Consider the following 24,431-nt stretch of genomic DNA (forward strand, 5'->3'; position numbering starts at 1 on the left):
ACCGGCCAGCTCCGATCCGGACCCAGCCCCGCCCCCCCGGCTGGCGGGCGCCGCCGAACAGACATGCGCGGCGCGGAGGGGGCGGGGCGGTGGCCCGCGCAGGGCCGTTTGAAAAGGCGGGGGCGGTGCGTGCGGGGCCTGGTGTGAGGGCGGGTTGTGCTGCACCCAGCGCTTCGGCTTTATTGTTCTTTTTATTCTTTTTGGGGCCCTGGAGTTGAAATGTAACGGGCCGCCCGTGGGTGAGTGGTGACGGTGGAAGAGCTGGTGAGGTTGGCGGATTTTTCCTTACTGCAAGTGTCGAGCTGCTTCCACGGAAAGAGTTCCACTGCGGCCTGGAGAGGTGAGGGCGGTGAATAGGTGTAATTCATAAACAAACGATAAAAGCATATTAAAAAACATAACTAAGGAAACTTTTGCCTTCTGTTAACTTAGTCGCTCTAACGCCAGGCTAACTTCAAAGTCACGTAACGTCAGAATAGTGGTTGTTTTGTTGAAGCTATTCCCGTGGGGTCCCTCCCAAGAACAGGGTGACAGGGAGAGGCATGTGCCTATTAATTTCTCTCTTCTTTTTCCTGCTTCATCTCATTACCGGTTCTTTGGTTTCTGTGAGTGTGGGATTTGTATGCCCCAGTCTCAGACATCTTGGAAAATTAATCTGGTTTGTAGAGCAGTCATTTTTATCAACTACTTGAGGTGTCTAGTTGGGAATTAGATGAATCATCTAGATGTGCCTGTTTGTCCACAGTCTGTAACAGAAATCTGGATGACTTGTTCAAGGTGTTGATGTCCGCATAACAGAAGCGTAGAGTTAGCTAAGATATAGAATCATAAAGTTATTTAAGTTGGAAAAGACCTTTAAGATCATAGATTCCAACCATAAACCTAACACTGCCAAGTCCACCATTAAACCATGTCCCTAAGCACCACAGACACAAGCTTTTTGAACACCTCCAGGTGTGGTGACTCGGCCAGTTCCCTGGGCAGCTTGTTCCAGCACCTGGCGTGGAATGTCCCACCCAGTCTTTTTTTCATATATAGGAAATATCTAGGAGATCAAGATGCTTTATCATAAAGAATAACGTCTCTGCGTATAAGGCCTAGATCATAAATGCCTCCTTTCACTGTAAAAAAAGATATTTTAATAACTATACATCATGATGCTTTCTATGATCTTCAGAAATAAACATAACAGAAATAGTAAATTCTCCTTCAGCTGAAACATAAAGAATATGAATTCACAAAGTCTTCTAACTGAATTGTAGTGTAACCTGAAATATCCTCAAGCAATTCTTTTATATAATATCTGTGGTCAAGGAGTGTTTATTTCAAAAGTATAGTATTTGAGAAAATGAATGCCTCTTGGATGACTACATTCAGAAACTGTTGCTACAGAAACCATGGGGGAGGACAGCATCAGGAGAATGAGAAAGAATAGAAACAAAAGAAGTGGATTGGCCATTTATGCGCAAAAAAGCAAGAATGAGTATTTGGCTGGCTAGAAGTGTCAAACCTTCAGATATCCAGCAGTTCATCTACTGAAATACAAAGCAGCAAGATATATCTGTAATACGATTCATGACAGTGTTAATCAGAACATGCTACAAGAGATACCCCTGTACAATCCAGAGTGGACGAAGTCTTTAAAAAATGACATGAGGAAACTATGACAGCATGCTGCCTCCCTAAAGCAAAAACACAAAAAGCAATTGCACTGTTGCAGAGGCTTATAAGATTAGCTAGGAGATAATTAGGTTTGGAAACAATTATGTGGCACCAAGTGAAACCATACAGGCTGTAGAAAACTGCAGGAATCATGAAAAGCACTCAAACAGAAGGTCAGAGATTGCCTTGAAGTTTCTTCCTGCCCACAAACTAGAGAAAGAAGGCAAAATATTCTTAGTGTGAAGTGTTCTTTCTGTCTGTGATTCCAAGGGAAAATTTATATATTGTGCAATATTGGGCCACATTTTTAAAAGAGAGGGGAATGTAAGGCTATGCTGGCCGGCATCTGACAGGTGTGAGCTAATCATGGCTGGAGACTAAGCAGAGGAGCTGAGAAGATGCTAAATTAGTAGCACACAGAGAGACTGATATTTTTTAAATGCTATGTGAGGTGCTGTGTTATGAGCAAACTGAACTCTTGTTGCATAGAATGAAGGGAAATACAGAAACACCTTCTATACCATTGACCATTAAAATGAGATAAACTATGAGGAAACAAGTAAGACAACAGGAAATTATCACTTAATTGTCATCATTTAGCCCCTTGAGGATATTGGAACTACTAACAAATAAAAATGGTCTATGTATTTGACCAGTTAAGGAAAAAGGGTGGCTGGACCAGAATAGTGCATGTGTTTGTGTACTCTTGAGGAGACAGAGCTTTGAAAGCAGTTCCAGAGTCACCATAACACATGTAGATCAGAATGGTAACTAATGCTGTCTGAGAAAATTTGTCAGTCATCTCTTGTATCGCTGAGGAGAGGCAAGATCCACCTGACAAAATGTAACGAGCATCTTTGCCAACTGGCCAGGCCACCTGCTGAGGAGAACTTCAACTAGGAACAAGTCTCCTGGACAGACATCCTGAGTGTTGGGGGAATTTCAGCCTCCCTGACATCCACTACAAGCACACGTCAGAATGCCAACAGTCAAGGACATTTCTAAAAGGCATCAAGAAGAACTTCTTAATACTGGCTGGGTCAACCGGGGTGACTGGCAGCTGGATCTGCTCTCCACTAATAAGGAAGAACTGGGGGATGTGGTAGTCACTGGCTTGGTTATCCAAGCCAGGGCTGTAGTGATGGAGGAGTGGAGTTCATGATCCTGTGGGGGCTGAGGAAGGAGAGCAGCAGACTACAGACCCTGCCTGACTTTAGGGGAACAAATAATTTTTTTCTAGGAAACTGGTAGGTGGAATCCACTGAATGGCAGCTCCAAAGGGTAAAGTTGCTCAGGAAAGTTGGCAGGAAAGCACTAGGATCCTAATACTGAGAAAAACAAATAAATGTATGAGTATTTTCAGCAATGAGAAAGCAAAACTGATGTGCTGTGAAAAGAGCGGCTAAATGGGAAATTAAATTTAGGCTGAGGTTATCTTAAGACCTGTATTGTTTGGTAAATTCATCCCATTCAGATACAGTGTGGTTTAATACAGGCATAAGTAGAGTTACTTAAAAGCATAGTGAGCAGGTCATGTCTGCAGAGATGAGGGGCTGTGTTGTAGAGAACAGTGGCTGAAAAGAAATTAAGAGTTCACAGTGCCCAGGACAGCAAACATTAATTTCCATTCTAATGCTGTGGTTTAACTTAATAATGGAATCTTTGACTATATAACCAGGGATATGCAAGTAGGAAGAGACATTATTTTTCTTCTACATATGGCATTGCGAGAGTTTTGTGGTCATACTATGCTAGCCTCTGGTGTCCTTGGTGTCAAAAGAATGCTGAGAAATTATTTGAGGCTGAAGAAAATTCTTTGCACTTCAAGAGCACAATCTGTTTGGCTTATCAAAAAGAAAGCAGGAAGATAGCTACAGTGATCTGTAATCTTGCACAGTGGGAGGTGCAACAAGAAAAAATATCCATAAACTGAAATCAAACAAATTTGAGTTAGAAACTACACACACTTTTTAACAGTGGAAGATATTAATGGTTGGAATATGCTGCCAAGATAAATGGCACATTCAGTATCTCCTAAGGGCTTCAGTTAAAGAAGAGATGCTTTTCTCATAGAAGTACATTAGTTGAACAGATAGATTTAATTCCCTGCTCTAAAAGTCTCTCAGAGCATGTAGTTGTTGTTATTACATAGTATTTGAATTACCTAACACCTAGAAATGCAAGTCAGAGGCCAGAGCCCTTTGCTTCTTTAGTCACTATGTAAGAAAGTCCTGTTTTATCTTCTGAAGAACTTATACACCAAATGTACAGGGGCAAAAACAGACACAGTGGATCAAAAAGAAAATATAATGAGTGTGAACTGTTGCTTCTCGCTCTGTGCCTCTCCTTGTTTCATAATCTTGTGGTTTGGCAGGAGCCCAGCTTACTCTAGGGTGTGTGGGTAAGTTTGCTTTAGAAATTGAAGAGTAGGCATGGTACAGGTATGTTTGTGCCTGTATCATCTATGTGTGGCTACAGATGGTTCTGCTGAGTCTGGGACATGTCAGTTTTTTATTAATGTTGCTCGACAACAGAGTTGGTCCCATGAATCTATTTACCACTCTGCTAACCAGTCAAACCACCAACTGGTCGGACTGTTGCTGCAGTATCTGAATGCAGACATACCACATCTGTTGTTGGACTCATACACAGTATGGTTGTGAAATCACAGCATAACAGGACCATAGGGAAATTCAGGTTGGACAGGGCCTCTGAAGGTCTCTAGTCCAAGCTTTGGATTATAGCAGAGTCAGATCTGAGGTCAGAACATGTTACTTTTTGTGTATATATACACCACTTCACTTCTTTTGGAAACCCTTAAATTTGGATCCAGACATAATAGCAGGGGGGCTTATTCCTTGCAACAAAACCATCTGAATTCACCACCTGGATCGTTATTGACGTGTAGCGCAGTGAAGGTCACCCAGTATGCTCACAATAGATTAACCAACCCTGCTATGGAAATACACCTCACCTTATGGGCAACAGGTGTTGCAGGATTTCTGCTATGAGGTAATGGAGGGCAAGACATAAAATAATTTTTCCCTAACTTGTTATTTGATAATTCCAAGAAAACCTGGAGCTGAATCAAATTATGCAAACTGGAATCTTAACACATTATGTGAGTGAAATTGGATCTTTATTGGGAACAGAAGAGACGAACAGGAAATATATTTGGAAAGTTATATCAAACCATCTTGTATCGACTGACAGACAGTTTAGTATCTATATTAGTAAATTAATCTTTGTAAATTATGTTGATTATACATTTTCAGAAAATACAACTGTTTTCATAAGAGTTGTACATGCTGTCAGGGAGCCATGACAAGAGAGTGATGGTAGACTAGCTGGATATGGGGAGATCTGAGCAAGTGGTTAAACAAGTGATACATTTTATTCATAGTTTCAAAAGAATAAATTCAGTCTTAGTTAAAATAATATACAAGACATTAATATTAATGATTTATTGTCACAGAAAACTATACAAACTATAATTATGCAATAGATAAATATTTTATTCCTTAGCACTTTTTATCAGTAAATCTCAAAGCATTTTACAAAGAGTTGTGAGAAATAATTATTATTAGACCAAATTTCTAAACAGGATAAATTAGGTGAGAGGTCTCTGAATAAAATTTGCTCATTATGATTATTTCTTATACACTAATTTCAGAAGACCAAAGCTTTCCTCAGTAAGGATGTTTTTTGTTCATATGTGGTTGTGGGGTTGTTTTGCTGTTTTGTTTTGTTTTAAGCAGAGGGTAAAGTTTGTTTCTTGCAGAGTTGACAAATGGGGATATTTTGATACTTTCATCTTCACAGCTCAGCTGATACTGGGCATCTTGCCATAAATACATAGCTGGCAAACAATGAACCTGTTATTACACAAAGGATTATGAGCATCTGAAAAGTTAAAAGAGAAAATTAAAAAAATTACACTACTAAACTGAATACAAATTTCTGCCAACAACACTTAAAATATACATCAGTTAAGTGAGATGTCCAGTGAGTCTGTAAAATATAAGAATTTAGTCGTGTTGAAAAGAACAATAGATTTCCAAGCTGTTATTGCTGTTTGAATCTGCTCTTAAATGCAGGTGGAATTCTAACTGAAAATAAAGTTCTAGTTCTTAGAAAAAGAGTCTATTTATAAAATGGTAACTCTCTTGAAAGATGTCAGTGTATTCCACAAGAGAAATGATCTCGATATGAAAGGACATGAGCTAAACATGAAAACAATAACTGTGCTTTTTGACATTGTTCTGAACAGAATCTTGTGGAGAGATGGGACCACAAGGATGTTTAGAAATAAGGTTGTTTAATATTGTAATGAAATACATTCAATAATAGAAACTTGTATTAAAAAAAATAATAGATTTGATCCTTGACACAGGCACCAGAGAAACTGTTGTCTCGGTAACTCCAGTTTATCCTCAATATGAAAACCTCAAGAGTCACAAAACTCACTTGGAAAAGTGATTACTAGAGGTGAGAAGTACAGGACGCTTCTTCAGTCTCTATGTTCTCTACCCAAATACCAAGCAAATCTTCCCACTGCAGTCAGCAAGATAGTATTTTTGTGATCTTTGCAGCAGCTCTCCAAGAGCAAGATTAGCTGTCATGTAATAACAACAGTGACGCACAATATGACAACAGGCAGCCTCCAGGTGAAGAGTCTTTGTATCGTTACAGTTTCCCCCACTAATCAGTTCTCTACAGCGCCGAGATAAAAAGGAAGCTGAGGAGGAATATGTAAAACAGCATGCACATAGCTATGCAGCAGAAAAAAAATATCAGTAAGAGGTAGAAAAAATACTGGAAACAGCTTTGTGGAGATAATAAAATTGCTAAAGAGTATTTACTGTTAATAGCCTGTGTTTTTCATGGCACTAATGGGTGGTTAATTATTTTTGTTCTAATCGAAACATATGTCACAGTTAGCAATATTTTGGGCTTCCGCTGATCTAAAGCTATTGTTGAAGTGCATGTTGCAATCAGTTCTCAAACAATGCTCTCTTTGTCAGCAATACAGAAGTAGAATGATCTTGATTTCTTCTCTTGGAAGATTAGACCCTGGAAAACCCACAGTTCCCCTCTGTACTCACAGATGGTTGGTTAAATACTCCCATCTGGTTATATTTGTTTTTCTGTGGTTATACTTATTTTTTTCTAAAAACAACAACAACAAACCACACAAACAAAAAAACAACAAACAAAAACCCCAACCCTAAACAAACAACCACAGGTTATTACATGAACAGCAGAACTAATAAAGCTCAATTTCATGTGGATTTGTTCCCTGTGTCTTTATACAGCAGTAACCCAGGCATCACGTCTCTGTCCCATATGGCCTCATTTCCTCCTTCCATTTGCCCTGCAGTTTCATTTCCTCTTCCCCCCATGCAGCATCTCCTCTTGCCATTTGCCCTCTATTTGTTTTTCCCTGTTTTGCCCCTTCACCTGCACTGCCTCACTCCCTTGGATAAGCTGTGGCTGCCTCGGAGCAGCACATAGGCTAATTAGTTCACATTACTACTTTGCATATTCCATGAAGGACTCCACAGCATTTCACGAATATTAATGAATCGATCCTTAACAATAACCCTGCTTCCTAAATAGTCGCTATTATTCCTACTATACATACAGGAAAGCTGGTCTAGTTTATCCTCGGTTGGTCATAGCTTGGACAAGTTTATCCTTTGTTAATTCTCTGTTTCACTTCTCGACTGACCATCAATTTGTTCTTTTCTGGCTGTAGTATTTGTTCAGAGCAGCTGTTGTTGTCTCATTGACAGGGGTTGTCAGAGCATAGCCAGCTCTCATTATTTTATCGCAAGCCTTGTGATATTTGATAGTTCCCTTGCAACCACAGTTCCTTGGTTCAGGTGATGAAGATTACTTGAGAAATTCACCTTTTGCTTATTATAACAAGTTTCTGGTTCAATAAGCTAGAAAACTGAAAACTGAGATGGCAGGACTGAATATGTTCAAAACACGATGAAGATAAAAGCACACATACTTTAAAAAAACGCAATTATTTTAAAGCACCTATACCTTGTGATGACATGGGGTCTGTCTCAGGTTCATCATTTAAGATACTGGTATGGGTAAGACTGCAGAAGCTACAGACCATTTCCCATTTTGGAAAGAGGGTGCCCTGTGAAAAGCAAATCACTCAGTGAAGGTTGATGCTTTCTGACCACAAATTCAAACCCTGCTAAAGCACCTAGGAAAGAATATGTCATTGGAATTACAATCATATGTGAAGTGCTTTAATGCAGAGAACAGTGTGCTTCTTATTCCTGTAGCTTCCGTATTTGATTCTTATTAGAATTTCTTTCAAGAAGAGGTTATGAAGGGAGGATGGGATTTTATTTCAGCATCAGGAAGAAACAACTAGAGCAAGACAATAATGTTTATTGAAAGATATTACAATCTGCTCAGTACTTGAGTTTGCAATAACTCCAGTTACTTCATGCGTTATTAAAAAGAGCATTTTGTAGCACTATTAAAATGATAAACATTCTACTTTTTCTTCATTCATACAGAAAAACAAATTTAATTTGTCATAGTTAAAATATACATTTAAATTTGTGCTTACTGGAATTCAGCTAACATTATGTAGAAAACATTTCTTTACTTGAAATAAAACTAGTAGTATTTTATATAGCCCTTTCCTTCCAGCAAGGTTCTTTGCCATTTTGTAAGCAATTAAAAATGATGATGTTAATGGGTCTGATTAGAACAATAAATGAGAAATACAAATGGCTACCTCAGATACCAATATGCTAATACAATGCCATGGAGTATTTATAGAGTAGAGAATGATTCCACCCACGTTTTTACTTTATGCTGTTGCATCCGCCAGGCATGTTGCCTTTTTAAACTACAGCACCTGATGTTAAGAAGTTGCACTCGACTTAAAACAAAACAAAGCAGGTCCAATCAGGTTGCTCAGGGCCACACTGAGTTTTAAAGAGCTCCAAGGATGTAAATTCTACCATCTCTCTGAGCAACCTAGTTGAGTTTTTGACCACCTTTACATTAAAAAACATTTCATTATCTTGAGACATAAATCTCCCATGTTCTAAGGTCTGTCCATTGCCTCTTGTTCTTCTACTGTGCACCCCTGTGAGATGTCTCCATCTTCTCTGCACCCTCCCATGAGACAGCAGAAGAGAGGTACCAGATTTCTTTCTTCTCTGACCGCTGAGCAAACCCAGCTTTTTCAGCTTCTGTCCTTCTGTCTCTGTGTTTCAGCCCTGTGACCATCTTGGTGGCCTTCCACTGGACTTGCTCCATTACATCCATGTCTTTTGTGTCCTGGAGAGCCCAGAACAGGACACATACTCCAGAAGTGGTCTCACAAATGCCAAATGGAGAGGGAAAATCCCTTGCCCTGCTGGCTGACCTCTTGCTAATTCAGTCCTGGATGTGGCTGACTTTGCAGCAAGGGCATATTGCTGTTGTCCACCAGGACCCTCAGGTCCTTTTCAGCAAAGCCCCTTTCCTTACAGCCATCCCTCAGCCTGTCCTGTTGCATGGGGTTATTCCAACCGAAGTGCAGGACTTTGTGTTTGCCTGTCCCGAACTTCAAGGTTCCTGTCAGCCTATGTCTTCCACCTGTCTCAGTTCCTCTCAATAGCAGCCCTGCGCTCCAGTGATTCGATGGCTCCCAACAATCATCTGCAAACTCACCTGAGGATCAGCACCAAAATATTGTTTTGTAATATAGTTTCAGTGAGATTTCATCAGTTCAAACTCAGTGTACCATCACAATAAATTGTTCCTATATTTGTGATACTTTACACCAGGTATTACGTTTCAGCAGCCAAGCTTATTCAGATCTACTTAAAACTAAATCTCTTTGCCATACAAAGCTAGGCCTGTCTTGAAAAACCAATTGGCATAGGTTGAGCTTCTGTTAAAACTATACCTTCTAGTGAATAGGATAGTCACATGCTAGAAATCAGATAAGGAAAAGGTCAAGTAAGCCTGGCCCTTGCCAGTCTGCAGTTTTTCCTAGGGTGTACTTATTTTAGCCAATCTATTTTAAAGTGATTAAAGGTCAATTCTATCCCATTTATTCCTTATAGACAAAAATTCTTTGAAGATACTGCAAGTTTTGCCTGAGCAAAATCAGTAACACATAAGAACTGGCTTTGTGCCACTGAAATCACTGAGACACTTGCCGTTGCATGAGTGTTAGATTAAAAAAAAAAAAAAGTCTCCTAGTTCCTAGCTATCAGGTTAAGGACAAGCACTGAAACATTTACAGACACAGAAGAAAAAAAAATCAACCCCAGGAGCTTCATGTTTTGTGGACTGTAATAACAGGAAGTGTCTCAGAAATAATGGGTGCACGGTGAGTAAGCTGGGACTGCTGTGTACACATCTGATCCCTGATACTCAAGGGAGGTGTGGGAATGGGAGCAAATGCACAGAGCCTGCTGTGTGTCTGGAGGCTCCAAGAGCCCATGTTATTTAGCTTTGTAAAATGGATGCGTAAAGAGAGTATCATTCTTCTGTGTAAATAATTACAGAAAAAGAAAAAGGGCAAGCATTGTTGTTCTTCCAGCTAGAAGTACACGTAAGATCAGACATCAACAAATGAACAGAAAATAGCAGTATGTTCCTAATCATTAAGCCAGTTATTTCTTAAAGTGTAGTTAATAGTTCCCAAGAGGGCTAGTGAAGGGCTTAAGGGGGATTGTGAAAGATCAAGGGTTTTAAAATATATTATAATATTAATTCTACACTTATATTTAATACATTATCAAAAGAAAATTCCCACAAAAATACCCACATTATGTAGATTTACTACTGGCAGCAGCTCAGTTCCTCTGTGACAGAGGAGCAAAACGTATCTGTAATTACCAGCTGTGCCAGCCAACGAGTGGCTCATCACCTTTAGTCAAAACAATTAAATACACAGCGAAGCTGATGCTGATTATGTGAGGAGCTGCTTGTTCCTGGCTCGCTGGGTTGGACTCGAGAGAGGTTACACAGAGATGGGTGGCCTCAGTAACACAAGAAGTTTGAGAAAACACTGCTTTAATGAAAACAGTTTCCTGAGAAGCCACTCCGTTAGTAAGGAGGGGAAAGGACATTAATTCTTTTTGAAATGAAGTTTGTCAAATGGATTATGTTATTTGGCACCCGTGAGAAGCTGATCACAGTTACACAACAGGTTCCATGAAAGTCCCTGATGATTACTGTATGGTCACTAGTGCAACGTTCCCTCAAGTACATACACAAGTAGAATGCCATGGTATTCAAATAAGCAGTTGAATGACAGAACTTGTTCAGTATTTCAGATGTTGTGTGGCAGTCGAGATAATGATTGAAAAAAAGGCCATTTTTTTGGCCTCAGTATCAATCTACGTGCATCTACTAACATTTCAAATTAGCAATTAATGTATAAGTAACATTAGTGTAATGAAAACTTTCACCCACGTGTGATGTACTGGGCCCCATCACGATTCTGGTCTATGGTTTTTGCCCTGTTATTTCCCTCGAAGGCACACTGTCATTATTTTCTGCTCCTCTCTCCATGAAGCACCTCACTGCCCATGCAGCTTGGTCCAGCCACCTGTCCTGGCACTTGCGTGATTCTGCAGAGCCTGTTCAGAGAGTTTGTACTGTCATTTTTGGGAGGTAGCTGGTTGCTCAGACACAAGTCTTGCTGATTTTAACTGCCATGAAACTAGGCTCAGGCTTATGGTTACAGAATGGGTTTCATGGTTGATGGGTTGAACTGACTACCAGAAATAAAAAGGTCGTTTGAGCTAGAATCATCAGGAAGCTAAAGAGACCATGAAAGGGGACAGACACGGGACTCTGAGATGCCACGTAACATGATCCTTTTGGAAAGAGTGAACAATGGGCACAACAGGGTCAACTTATGAGGTGACAGATGACTTTGGTCAGTAACTTTTTGATCAAAAGCACAGGGTAGATGCTGCACTTCTATGGACGGGAGCCTGCCATGGGGTAACCAATTAGCTTCACAATCTTGATTTTCAATATGCACTTTTGGTTTTGCAGGATTATCAAAAGAGGAACTGCAGATTTAAATCCTCGTTATTCAACACCTATTCTCAGTGATTTCTGTTAAAATTTTGCTCCAGCCATGATCAGCTATCTCTTTTTTTTGTTTAATGAATGCATTATGTGAGATACGGGAGACTTGCACCCTACTGAAGGAGAATATTTTTCATTTTTCACCTCAAAGCCCTTTACAAACTCTCGTTAATTTAAATTCCTTCCACAGCTCTGCTGAATAACCTAACACAAATGGAATGTCACACTTGAGATCTCTGTGTGTATCACTTGGTCCTCTGAGCATGGGAGCGAGCCAGATCCCACTGTGCATTAAAATTTCAGTGGAGAACTCCTGACAGCCCCATGTACAGAGCCATCACAGCACATTTATTCTTTAGAGAGAGCTGTTGTCCAGACAGATGCTGCAGAGCAGCATCAGAAACAAAATGGGGCTCTACCAGAGAAGATGCCAGAATTGTAATTATGGGAGCTTGGGGACTGGAAATGTTTTTTTGCATGGTACTTTCCACTCCAAAAACAAAGTGATGTTGATCTAGTCCCCATGCCTTGGACTTCTAATAAGCCCTCCCTTTCAAGCTCCTTTCCCCAGCAAATTTGAATTGGCTCCCATTGAAGCTGCTTTCCCTCTCTTGCTCTACCTCCAAGCCAGGGAGAGTAGGAGAGAAATTCAGTCTGCTGCAGTGTAGTAAGGTTTCCAGAGTACATTAATGGGTGCTCCACTAGCCTTGGACCTTCACGAGGTTTTAGATCTTCATGTTAAACTGGGTGTTGCCGCTTGCGTCCAGCCCAATCTTGAGGATGTGGTGTTTCTGAAGCAGGACCAGATGTGGTATTTGCTGTGCAGCCCAGGAGAAACTGGAGTCTGCATCGTACAACTGCAGTTTGATGAAGGAAGAGCAGTTTAGGCTGGGCTTCTGAGGGGAGGACACAGGGCAGTAAGGGAAGCACCTGCAGGCTGGAATGAAGAGCTGCAGGTCTCCCCAACATCTGCTTGGCTGCTAGCTCATTTCCAGATCAGATCTCACCCCACAATTTGTGCACCTTTATCTGCTGGAGACAGACACTATTGAGAAATCCTTTTGTGAACAATGTACAAAGGCTCTGCCTTTGAAGTGCTCAGCAGGCCACAGATTTGGGAAACCATGTATCAAATGCTGATAGACAGGATGTACTTCTGGATCAGACCCAGACAGCATGGCCAGCGAATGATTCAATGGAGATAAACTGTGAAACATGGTTGTTTCTTTGAAATGTTGAGCTAAAGAAGGATCCTGAGAGTGTGCTAATCAAGGTAAATTTTATGAACAAAAACATTATTTAAATTTTGAATAAACCTCTCATGCAATTTATTCAGGAAAAAAAATGTAGCAACTCCTGAATGTCTTACTTGGCCCCAAATAAGACAGAGTTCAATTAAGTTCATGGTTACTGCTCCCTTATGAATTACACTTACATGCTCTATATGTGGACATGAGTTTCAACATGTGGAGTTTCTTCCCCATTCTTTCTTGCTTGATGTGGAGACAATCTGCCCTCTATGTAAATCACTAGCAAGACTAAGGAGTTCAGCTCACTGAAAATGCCTACCTTCCTTTATTCAATAATGCCTTTTAGGATTTGGCTTCCTGTATTTGCTTTATATCCTCCCTGAAATCTCTGTACCTGTTGCAAACGTGCTTCCTCACCTAAGAGCTGTTCAGGCTCGTAGCTATCTTCATGCTTGGAAACCAATGGTGAATGCATATTAAATGATACAGATTTTCTCTGCAGAGATATCAGGTGCTGTAAATTCTAGATTTTTCATGGTGCAGACCTCAAATACAGGCACACTTTTTCTGAACATAACACTTTACTCCAAGGGATTTAGCGTGGAGACATGGCCTCTGTCATAACATGCCCTGCCAGCTGGCTTTGCAAGCAGAACCTGATAGTGTATTTAATCCTACATATCCATTCTTGCAATCTATAAATATTAAACTAGCTTTAAAATGCTGATAGAATTGCTTAAGTTTTGCAAAACAACATTACAAGAACTATGAAGCTATTCAGAGGATCAAACATGTTTTTATCTGCCACTTTAAGTAATCATCCCTCCCCTAAATTAAATAAGTGCTTCTTTCATTCAAAACAAAAATTCCTGCAGTAGGGCAGCTTCCCGCTGAGACAAGTTTTGAATTGTCCCTGCGCGTTTAGCTCGGGGGAGGGAGGGAGGCCCTCCTTTGCCTTGCTCCTGCCTGCCATCAGCTTCCCATGACAATTCCTGGCTGCTCCAACATTGACGATGCACAAACACACTGAGTCAGGCCCCCAGCTCTGGGAGCTGCTCACCAGTCCACTTTGTTTTCAGGCACTACACAGCTGATGCAACCTGTGGCTGTTTAAAGGCTCTTTGGTCAGAATCTGTGCTTTATTTGTCTTTGTGGAAACATCTGCCATGCAAATTGGAGATGATAGCATTTAACATCTGAGCAAGTGCAGGATTTTGCACCTGGGACATGGCAGCCATGGCTGCACATAGAGACTGGGGGACAAGAGGCTGGAAAGCAGCTCTGCAGAGATGGATCTGGGGGTCGACAGCAAATTGAACATGAGCCAACAGTGTGTCTTGGCAGCCAAGAGAGCCACTTGAGTCCTGTGTGCATCCAGCACAGCATTGCCAGCCGGGCAGGGAGGTGATTGTCCCGCTCTGCTCTGCACTGGTGCGGCCTCACCTGGAGCACTGTGTGCAGGTCTGGGTGACACAGGATAAAAAGGATATTAAGCTACTGGGGAGTGTGCAGAAGAGGGCTGTCAAGTTGGTGAAGGGTTTGGAGAGAAAGCCGTATGAGGAGCAGCTAAAGTCACTTGGTTTGTTCAGCCTTGAGAATAGAAGACTGAGGGGAGACCTCATGGTGGTTACAGCTTCCTCACAAGGGGAGGAGAAAGGATAGGCACCAAACTCTTTTCTTTAGTGACCAGTGACAGAACCCGAGGGAATGGCAGGAAGATGTGCCACGGGAGGTTTTGGTTGGACATTAGGAAAAGGTTCTTCCCCCAGAGGGTACTGGAGCACTGGAACAGGCTCCCCAGGGAGGTGTCACAGCCCAAAGCCTGACAGTGTTCAAGAGGAGACTGGACAACACCCTCAGACACATGGTGTGAACTGTGGGGTTGTCATGTGCAGGGACAGGAGTTGGACTCTATGATCCCTGTGGGCCCCGTCCAACACAGGACATTCTATGAAAACAAAGGCCTCAGCACACAGTTCTACAAATAATTAAAAATTCCCCAAACCCGAGCAGCCTCTTTGCCCCTCTGTAGGTGTGATTCCCCCGTCTTGGTCTCCTGCCCGGGACTACCAGCATCTCCAGCTGTGACTGACACACAGCAGGGGAACACTCACATTACCGCCAATTTCAATTTCGCTGCACTTATTTAATGTCGTGAAACAACTTCTTGGCTGATTATATTTTTATTCACCAAACACAACTCCTTGTGGACAGCGAGCCAACCCCTGCGCACAGACCCGGCTCCTCGGCACCCCTGACAAGCAGCCGGCTCGTTCTCCCGCTTCCCCGTCACCCCCGCTGTCAGACCTCTCCTGGCCCCGCCTCACGGCACAGCCATGAAAACAAAACCCAGCATTTGTCCCTGCTTTAGCCAACGGGGCAGACTCCTGCGGGCGAGCCCCGTGGTTGTTTATCACGATCAGCGCACAAGCGCTTCCCCCGCACTAGTTGTTACATCACTCAGGCAGCTAGATAGGCGCCTCCCAGCACTTTCTGTCAGGCGCGGCGCGGGCAGCCCCGCCGAGGCCCCGCTGTTAAGGGCGGCCGCAGCGCCGCCTCTTTCCTTTCGTCCCCGGCCGCCATTTTGTAGGCACGCACGGTGAGGTTCGCCGGGCCCGCTCTCCGGCCTCGGGTGCCTCTGCGGCTCAGGGCGGCGGCGGGAAGGCGGGCGACCGCGCCGGCGGTGCGGCGGGTGGCCGCCTTCTCCGGCTGGGGGTGGCACGGCCTTGCTGGAGCCGTGGCTGAGGGAGCGAGGAGGCCGCGGCCTGCAGGGCGCGGTGCGGGGCGGCTGGCCGGGCCAGGCCGGGAAGCAGTTGAGGGCAGGAGGGGGGCGGCCGCCGGGGCAGCAGCGGGTGCAGATGCGGAGGAGTGGGGCTCGGCCGAGGCGGCGGCACGTGGCGGCGGGCCCGGTCGGCCTCTCGGCCGCCGCGGGATGTCGGGGCTGGGGGGCGGCCCTGCGCGGGCCGGGCGCTGGAGCTGCTCCCGTGGGGGCCGCCGGCTGCGGTGGCGCTCCGGGTTTGCTAACGTGCCTGATGGCTGCAGTCGTTGTCCGCCTGAGGCGTGTGTGTCTTGTAGCAGGTGTAATAGCGGGCCATAAATCTGGTAGTGGGGATCTTGCCTTTTGGGTGCCTTGTGAGGGGAGGCTGAGAGAACTGGGCTTACTTAGCCTGGAGCAGAGGTGTCTTTGGGGGGCACCTAGCAGCAGCCATTATCGAGAACGTGGATCCTGGTGCTTCATGAGGGCACATGGCAGAGTGTGAGGCAACTGGCTTAAGTCAAATTGAGATGCCTAGACTGGATATAAAGAAAAATATGTTCATCATGAGAACAAGCAGGCCGCCCAGGAGGGCTGTGCAGTAGTTTCTCTCCATCCTTGGAGGGTTTCAAGACCTGACTGGACAAACTTCTGAGCAACCTGATCTGGTCTCATAGTAGACCTTGATTGAATCAGGAGATGGAGCTAGGTGACTTACTAGCTTTCGTTCTAACCTGAGTTACCTATCCCGTGGTCCTCTGAATACTGTTTTCTATGACTGTCTAAACTAATAACATTCCTAGAATTGACCCAGGAATTTGGAAGTAGTGTCATTTTGAATAGGGTTAAAGATTTTTTGTTTTCTGAAATGCCTGAAAATGTTATCAGTCAATTTTTTGGTGAATGAACTAATAATTCTAAAATCTTTGCATTAATTTTTACAGTAATTAGCCAACATGACGAACACAAAGGGAAAGAGGAGGGGGACACGTTATATGTTCTCAAGGCCGTTTCGAAAGCATGGTAAGTATAGCTTATAGCAAGGACACTGCATTTGGTTACAGACCTATTGGATGTCAACAGCCCCTAAGTAGCATTTGTAAAACAATGGCTTGTATCAAAGGATATCTGGCAGCTTTGGATAAAAAGTGTGGAACAACCTGCAAGTGAACTCACAACTCTTACAGCTTATGTATCGGTATTCTACTTTCTTCACACTTGTAGCAATGCCAGTTTTTATCAGTGCTTGAAAATTAACTCAAAGGTGGAGAAAATAATGTCAAGTTACTTAAAATGTACAGTTTACCGCCCAACCATGAGCAGTGAGAACGGCTGTGTTCAGAATGAAGTAGTAAATAGTTGTAACGCATTCTCAACTTTTGCATTAGCAATGAGATTAAAGCTGTAATTTTTCCTTAGTTGGATTTTTTTTTAAATTGGGAGCGTGTGAAGAGGTAATTGCAATTGGGGAAAAAAAAAGGTAACTTGATTTATGAGTTTAATGTTTTTGAAATGGAATTTAAATTTAAGGTATTTTTAAGAAAACTTTATCAAATGCAAAATCTATGTATATTTTATGTGTGTGTGAAATTGTCAGCTTCATAAGTATCCAAATTTGTATCTCTCAACAGGAGTTGTTCCTCTGGCCACCTATATGCGCATCTACAAGAAGGGCGATATAGTTGATATCAAGGTACTTTCTGAAGTTTTACATAATTAAAAGCTGAAGCAGCGTAATGCTTTTCAGTGTCCAGTTTCTTGAGGTAGTCTTTTGTTACCTGGGCCAGGTGTCAACACAAGTACCCGCTGCTCACTCTTGAAGCAATAGTGGAATGACAACGCTACTGAACCAATAGTAACACTTCAGTGTCACTGCTGTTTCATATGGGTTTTTTAATATATGTATGTACACATCTAAATAATTAGCTGTGCTCTGTTAATCTGTATTGAGATGAAAAGAGTGAAAGATTCTGTATTTAAATACTTAGGTTGCTGTATAATGTCTACCAGCACTACTTTCATAGCAACTCCAGCTGTCATTTTAGTAGATGTTTTGCTTTGCCTGATTTGCACCTGCTATTCAGAAGAGCCATAGTTTATGTTGCTGTAGCTGATAGTCTGTGTCTCTAGATCACTGTAGGTTTACACTTAAGTATGTACAGAGTTGGTGATGGCAAAACCATGTTAAAACTAGAAACCAATAAATAAATGTGAGGGTACGTCATATATATTAATACAGGAGAAAAAGTGAAGCAGCATTTCCCATCACTTGGCTTATTCTAGAACTTGTCCTTTAAAATCAGCTGTATTTTCAAAATTAAGTTGTAGTGAATCTGGAAGCTTCATTTAATCCTTTAGTTGCATTTGAAATGCAGAGTTTTCGTAACAGTCACGCAGAAGATGGCTTCTAATTTGCTTGCTTGTTATTTGACTCTTTCTGAACTGCACTGTTCAGAATTAACGCTTTTTGACACACTGGGGCTTGATGATGATTGTCTCCTGTGATTGCTTGCTGAAAGCAAAGTGATCAGTCATTTCACCGACACTGAAAGCAACCAGAATGGTCATAGCAGAATTTGGTAGTCTTCAGATAAAAAATGCATGGTTATAAATTCTAATGAATGAATATTTTAAAATCAGTCTCAAGAAATTTGAAATACGTACTTTAAAGAACTTCTGAAAAGTCCTTGATGTTGCACTTTTTTTATTTTCTCTGAGGTAAACTTTATACTTGATTCTTGTTTTACCTCTTAACAGGGTATGGGTACTGTTCAAAAAGGTATGCCCCACAAGTGTTACCATGGCAAGACTGGAAGGGTCTATAATGTTACTCAGCACGCCGTGGGCATTATTGTTAACAAGCAGGTTAAGTAAGTAATGAAATTCTGTGTATTGAAACTTCATATTTGGGAAAGTTGATCTGTAATTGCACCCTCCTTTCACTTTGCCAGTTAGACAGTTATTGTCTTGATTGGTCGTTCAAGGTGGGTAAAGTGAATATCCTTTTTATAACCCAAGCAAATGATGCTCATTTGACTTGGATCCTGTCAGAGGAAACAGTTTTTATTTTTATGAGCAGCACTTATATTACCTAATGGGGATTTTCAGCTGAATTTTCATGTTGATACTGAAGCCCTTTTAAAATAATAATTTGTAGCTGTATCCAGCTGTTTTCAGCTGGGTTTTTGTACAGTTTAGTTGGAAAAGGATGATTTGGGGTTTTTTTCCAGGAACTAGAATGGAGTGCAGTGGTAATCTTTGTATGCTACAAGGTTAAAATTATATGTTCTGCACAGTCTTAATCCTAAACTGTCATTATATTGTTATATATTAATATAAGTTATGTAAGTTTTATCTGATCTGCATCTGCAGCAATGTATATTGAGTTATTGCCCTATAAAGGCATATTATCTGCAACTAAGCTTATGGAGTTACTCCTGTAAAGGCCACAAAGCTTGCTTTGAACTAACCTTTTTTCAAGTGCAGCAGATTAAAAACTGATTTCCTTTCTTAGGGGCAAGATTCTTGCCAAGAGAATTAATGTGCGTATTGAGCATATTAAACATTCCAAGAGCAGAGACAGCTTTCTGCAGCGTGTGAAGGAGAATGAAAGGAAGAAAAAGGAAGCAAAAGAAAAAGGCATTTGGGTTCAACTGAAACGTCAGGTATTATTTTTATTGTAGTTGACATGTTGGTTCATTTCACCAAAACAACCAGCTAGAACCAAACTAGTTTAGTAAAATATTTTCTTCCAAAACAAGTGTTAATGCTGTAAACTGACCTCCTTCTGTCTCTCTGTTTGAAAAACGAAAAAATAAACCCACACTTAAACTGCTTTACAGCATTATGAAAAGTCCAGGTATCAGGAGTTTGAGTTGGAGGTGTCTGATGCCACCACCCACACTTGTGTTCGCAATCCTTCTCCAGGCGGTTACTTTCTTTTAAGAATAGAATCATAGAATTGTTTGGGTTGGAAGGGACCTTCAAAGGTCATCTAGTCCAGCCCCCTGCAATGAGCAGGGACATCTTCAACTAGATCAGGTTGCTCAGAGCCCTGTCCAGCCTGGCCTTGAATGTCTGCGGGGATGTGGCATCTACCACCTCTCTGGGCAACCTGGGCCAGTGTTTCACCACCCTTATTGTAAAAAGAATTCTTCCTGATGTCTGGCCTGAATCCTCCCCACTTCAGTTTAAAACCATTACCACTTGTCCTGTCACAACAGGCCCTGCTAAAAAAGTAGACTGACAGCGTGCAGTGTGTCTGCTTTCAAACTATGATGTGTTTGGTGCCTGAACAGAAATGCCCTGTTCCTGGATGGAAATTGTATCCTTGGCTGTGAAAAGGAGACAGATGCTGCTGCTGCTTCTGCTGGTCTGCAGCAGAAGCTGTGGCTGACTTTTAGGATCAGTATTGTCTTTGGTTTAGTTGAATTCAGGTGCAAGAGTTTCTGTTGTAACCATTTAAGAAAAGAATGAATAATTAGACTTCAGAGAGGAGATAATGGCTGTTGTTTCTGGAACCCCCAGGGTACATTTCTGGTATGTTTCTGGTACCCCCCAGGGTACTTCATGTTAATTTGGATTAGTAAATTGCAGAGGGTAAAGCATAGGTTTTCTCAGTGAGAAGGTGAGAGTCAAGCACACTCTCTAGCAGATCATTCTCTTTCTGCTCTTCTTTGAATCAAATTTTGAAGACACTAGGAATGATAAAATTGCTGTAATGTGTATATAATAATGTGTTAAATGGTTGTCAAAATGAATTCTGCATAAAGTTTCTTTTGAGTTTTGGTGCTATGAGGTTTTTTTCTTCTGTTTACAGCCTGCTCCACCAAGAGAAGCACACTTTGTGAGAACTAATGGAAAGGATCCAGAGCTGCTGGAGCCAATTCCCTACGAATTCATGGCATAATGCACGTTTAAAAAAATAAATTAAAGATCTGGTTTTGGACAAGTGTATGTGATCGTGGCTGAGTCCTTTAGGTTTTTTTGGAACAGATACTTCAGAAAACATATTGAAGTTTGTTCATTTAACTTGACTTACATGGTGCTTGGTCACTTAAATCATTTGCAGCTTTTGCTGATCAGTTTAGTCATACACCATAAATCCTGGGACACTGAAGTTTGCTCATGCTTAGTGGTGATCATCCTTCTTTTATTACTTAGTGAGGTAATATCAGAGGACATGGAATATTTTGCCAACAAACTAAGAGCATATAGCAGGAATTGTACAGTGTCACTTAAATATGTAATTGTTTGTAGGAAAAGACATGATGGGTTTCAGATTTCATTGATACAAGCTTTTGGGTAAGGGGCCTCAGATTAATACCAAAGAAAAAATTGTGGAAGCAGTTTTTAAAAGCAGCCTCTTGAGAAATGGTTGCAGGCAGAATTTGGTGTTTCACCATTGTAATCTACAAAAGTGGGATTTTTAGAATGTCCATAGGCCAATAAGCATTCTTAGGAAATAACAGTTTAGAAACAAGTCTGTAATTCCAAAACTGCCAGCCTTCGTTATTTGATTTTTATCATTTGAATTGTCTGGCATAGCTGAACACTTGTATTTATATGTATTGCATGTCTGTTGAATCTAAACATCTACCTGCATGCAGTTATGGATGTTGTAATGCATTCCTCTCATCCCAGTGACTTTATTGATTATTTGCAAAAACCTAGTCCTCGCTGCCCAGTGTTTCTTAAATGGAAGAACATGTTTATCAACTGCTTATTAACCAATGCTATTTTTATGGCCTTTGTTTGAGACTATGAAGCTTGCTGAAGAAACTGCTGAAGGTGACCTGCTTGGTTAGCTTGGAACATGCATAAATGTAAGCTTAACTGTTACAGATATGGATAAATAACCTATCTTTTTAAGTGTGATGTAACTACCTCAATTAAGTGGTGGCAAACTATTGTGTACATGTAGAGGGAGTAAAATATTAGAGAATGTGGTGACCTACAAGCATTTTGTAGGTATTGACTGGTGAGAATAATTGAATAGTCAGTTGTAGGACAGCTAGTGGGCTTGGGAGTAAGAAATGGAGAGAGAACAAGGTTTACTTTTTCCCTTAAATCGTAAATGTCAAACAGAAGTGTCAAACCGTGAACAGATTGCTTATAAATTAATGGATTAAGGGCTGTTTCAGTTTACCTAACATTTTATTGTGGGTGCTCCCATTCTCATGGCATGCAGTTATTAGATGTTAAATACCAGGCCTGGCCTGGTATTTAAGGGTGACAGGCATTAGGCACTGGAGGTTCAAAGTCCCTGTGAGCAGGCACTGGATTTGATGTTTCTCCAAGCTCCCATATCGAAAGATGGAGTAGGCAATATAGTTGGAATGACTGGAAATGCTTTGAGGGAGTTGGAGTAAAGCTTACCCATCAACAGACTGATATGTGACACCAGTACTGTATTTTGAGACTGTATCTGTTGGACTTAGAGTGTACCACCATCTCCTGAAGCAAGGTTCATGAATAATCTTTCTTGGCTTTTGCTGTTGTAGCTTATGTGCATAGCTTTTATGATTCAGTGGAGCTTTCTCGGAGTGGCTAGATCTGTATACTAAGCCTTAGACCTTTGTTAGCTGCTTTGGCTTGTGAATTTCCACAGCAATTTAAAATTGGTATTTGACTCACAAGATAGGCCTAGTTTTCCATGAGGCTTTGCGTCTGAGGGAGTTGAAGAGACTTTATTTGGTATTATGTTTAGTGAAGATATTTTAAATTTTCTTCCTACGCATGCTTGTGCAAGTTATTTTGGTTCTGTGTTTTTGTACTTAATATGTGAAGATTGAAATGAATTGACTGTAGCATCATGATGAAATGGTTAATGGTAAATGTAAGTGGTGGGTAGTTAGAAACTTCTGAATTTATTTTCAGCATTTTTGAATAATAAAGCCAGATAGCATGCAGTGGTCTCACTTAAGAGCTGTGCTTCTGGAGGTGCTGTGCGTTGCAACAGTTTTCAATTTATGTAGTCTCAGTGTTTTTAAGGTCACTATGCCAACAGTAGATCCTCATAAATGCATATTTGGAAGCTCTGTGTGGGCTGTGAGGAGAAGGAGAGAATGCTTTCCTTGGTCAGGATTCCCAGAAATGACTGAAAATGAAACTGGGTTTGTATGGGAAGATAATAGCCTTTTTCTGGGGGGGGGGGGGTTAATGTTTGAAAATGGAACAGACTAACTAATGCTTAACCTGTCTTCAGCATGTAGACACTACGTGTTAGTTGCTCTCAGTGCAGTGGTGGTTTTGCTGATAATCTCGGGTTTTCAGAAGCACAGCTCAGATATTTAGAGATCTCCATACCTACTGTTGAAGTTTGCTTCCTATGTTTGCTTTGAAGTTTGCTTCCAGCTGCTGTTTTTGCAGGGTCTTGACAAAAGAGGGAGATGTGTGAATTGAGAAAAGTTGTTGAAGGAATACCTGGCAAGACATCATGTCATGAAAGTAGTGTCTAAATTGAAAGGCATGCTTCTTGAAAGAAGAAAATAGCTTTAGGTGTTTGCAGAAGATTTGGGAGGGCAGGGGAGTGCTTTCAGGGCAGTTAAGCCTCTCTGCCCCCGGGTGAGAAGTGTGCTTCCTCCTAGCGTCTGTTTCAAGTTCCTCTCCCCTGCGACTCGATCTGGAAGGGGTATAAGCTGTATAACCCATAAGCTGTAACCAGTTCTCTGCAGTGCTGTTCTGAGCTTGTGCCTAGCAAGGAAAACCTTGCAGCGAGTGTGCCAGCTACAGGCTTGGTGTTTCCTTGTTCTTCATACCATCACAGGGTTGAATTTTGTTCATTCCATGATGCTTTGAATTGTGGAGAACTGTTGTGAAATCTGCAAATAGGTTTCCCATATTAGACACACCTTGAGCTAGCAGAATTTGGTAATCCCTAGTTTAAAAGCCAGTTCCACAGAGTTCAGTGTTACATGTTACCTATCTTCCAGTCCCTTTCTAGTACGGAGACTTCATTATGCCAGAGCTGGTGGACAGGCTGTCCCTCTACACCATGAGGAGACCGAAGTGCTTATGGTTTAGCACAAGACCTTACACTTCCATGTGGTGCTTTGTTCCAGAGCCTAATTAGGAGGTGGGGACTGAGCTGACTCCTTACCAGGTTTTATGGCCTTCAACCTTTGTAGCTGGTTTCCTGCCAATGGCCCTGCCAAAATCTGTCATTTGTTAGAGAAGTAGTAAGGAAGCCTTCTGAGCTGTCAGCTTTGTCTTTTCCAGCATCTCGGTGACACTGAGGTCTGAGATTTCCTGGGGGCTGTGTAGGCAGTGCTGGTGCTAATGCTCTGTGTGGCCAGAAAGGGTCAGTGGAGGGGCTAGGGGGGTGGCACCGTGCCTGTGCAAAGGGACTGCAGGCCGAGGACTGCGGAAGGGAGCAGGTGAACTGTGCGTGTCTGAGTGGGGCAAGGGAGGTGCCAGACACCTCCAGCCCCACTCCTAGGGGAGAGATGAACAAGCAGCTGCCACGAGGATGTACAAACAATTCATGCTTTTGTAATCTTCCCATTGTATGTATCGGAGGAAAGAGTTCACTCCCTTGTCGTTCTCAGTGCAATCCTGGACTCAGCATGTTCACAGCCTTCATGGTCAAATGGACAAGTGGTATCCCAGGCACAAATGCTGTGCTGCAGTGTCTTGGCTGGCTCAGAGGATACCAAGAGCTGTGTGTACACCTTCCAGAG

The 24,431-nt window shown here is 41.9% G+C and overlaps 1 protein-coding gene and 2 non-coding genes across 6 annotated transcripts; all 3 read left to right on the plus strand.

Annotated features, from left to right (window-relative positions):
* The first annotated feature begins 79 nt into the window (after nt 1-79).
* RPL21 (ribosomal protein L21) lies at nt 80-20,706 on the plus strand. Of its 4 annotated transcripts, none has more exons than XM_065050691.1 (6): nt 80-340; nt 16,695-16,773; nt 17,382-17,443; nt 18,508-18,620; nt 19,265-19,415; nt 20,570-20,706. In XM_065050691.1, the coding sequence occupies exons 2-6, from the start codon at nt 16,707-16,709 to the stop codon at nt 20,657-20,659; spliced, it is 483 nt and encodes a 160-aa protein (XP_064906763.1). In that variant the 5' UTR covers nt 80-340; nt 16,695-16,706; the 3' UTR covers nt 20,660-20,706. The 4 variants fall into 4 exon arrangements, with proteins under 4 accessions (XP_064906763.1, XP_064906760.1, XP_064906778.1 ...); XM_065050688.1 differs by lacking the exon at nt 80-340 and adding an exon at nt 15,440-15,594; XM_065050706.1 differs by lacking the exon at nt 80-340 and adding an exon at nt 15,593-15,678.
* LOC135578357 (small nucleolar RNA SNORD102) lies at nt 18,230-18,304 on the plus strand. Its single transcript, XR_010469871.1, has one exon. It is a non-coding gene; the product is annotated as a small nucleolar RNA SNORD102 (small nucleolar RNA).
* On the plus strand, nt 18,680-18,812 carry LOC135578369 (small nucleolar RNA SNORA27). The gene has a single exon (XR_010469883.1). It is a non-coding gene; the product is annotated as a small nucleolar RNA SNORA27 (small nucleolar RNA).
* Nucleotides 20,707-24,431: the final 3,725 nt, after the last annotated feature.

Source organism: Columba livia, chromosome 1, assembly GCF_036013475.1.
Source record: "Columba livia isolate bColLiv1 breed racing homer chromosome 1, bColLiv1.pat.W.v2, whole genome shotgun sequence".
In the NCBI taxonomy this organism is placed as follows: Eukaryota; Metazoa; Chordata; class Aves; order Columbiformes; family Columbidae; genus Columba; species Columba livia.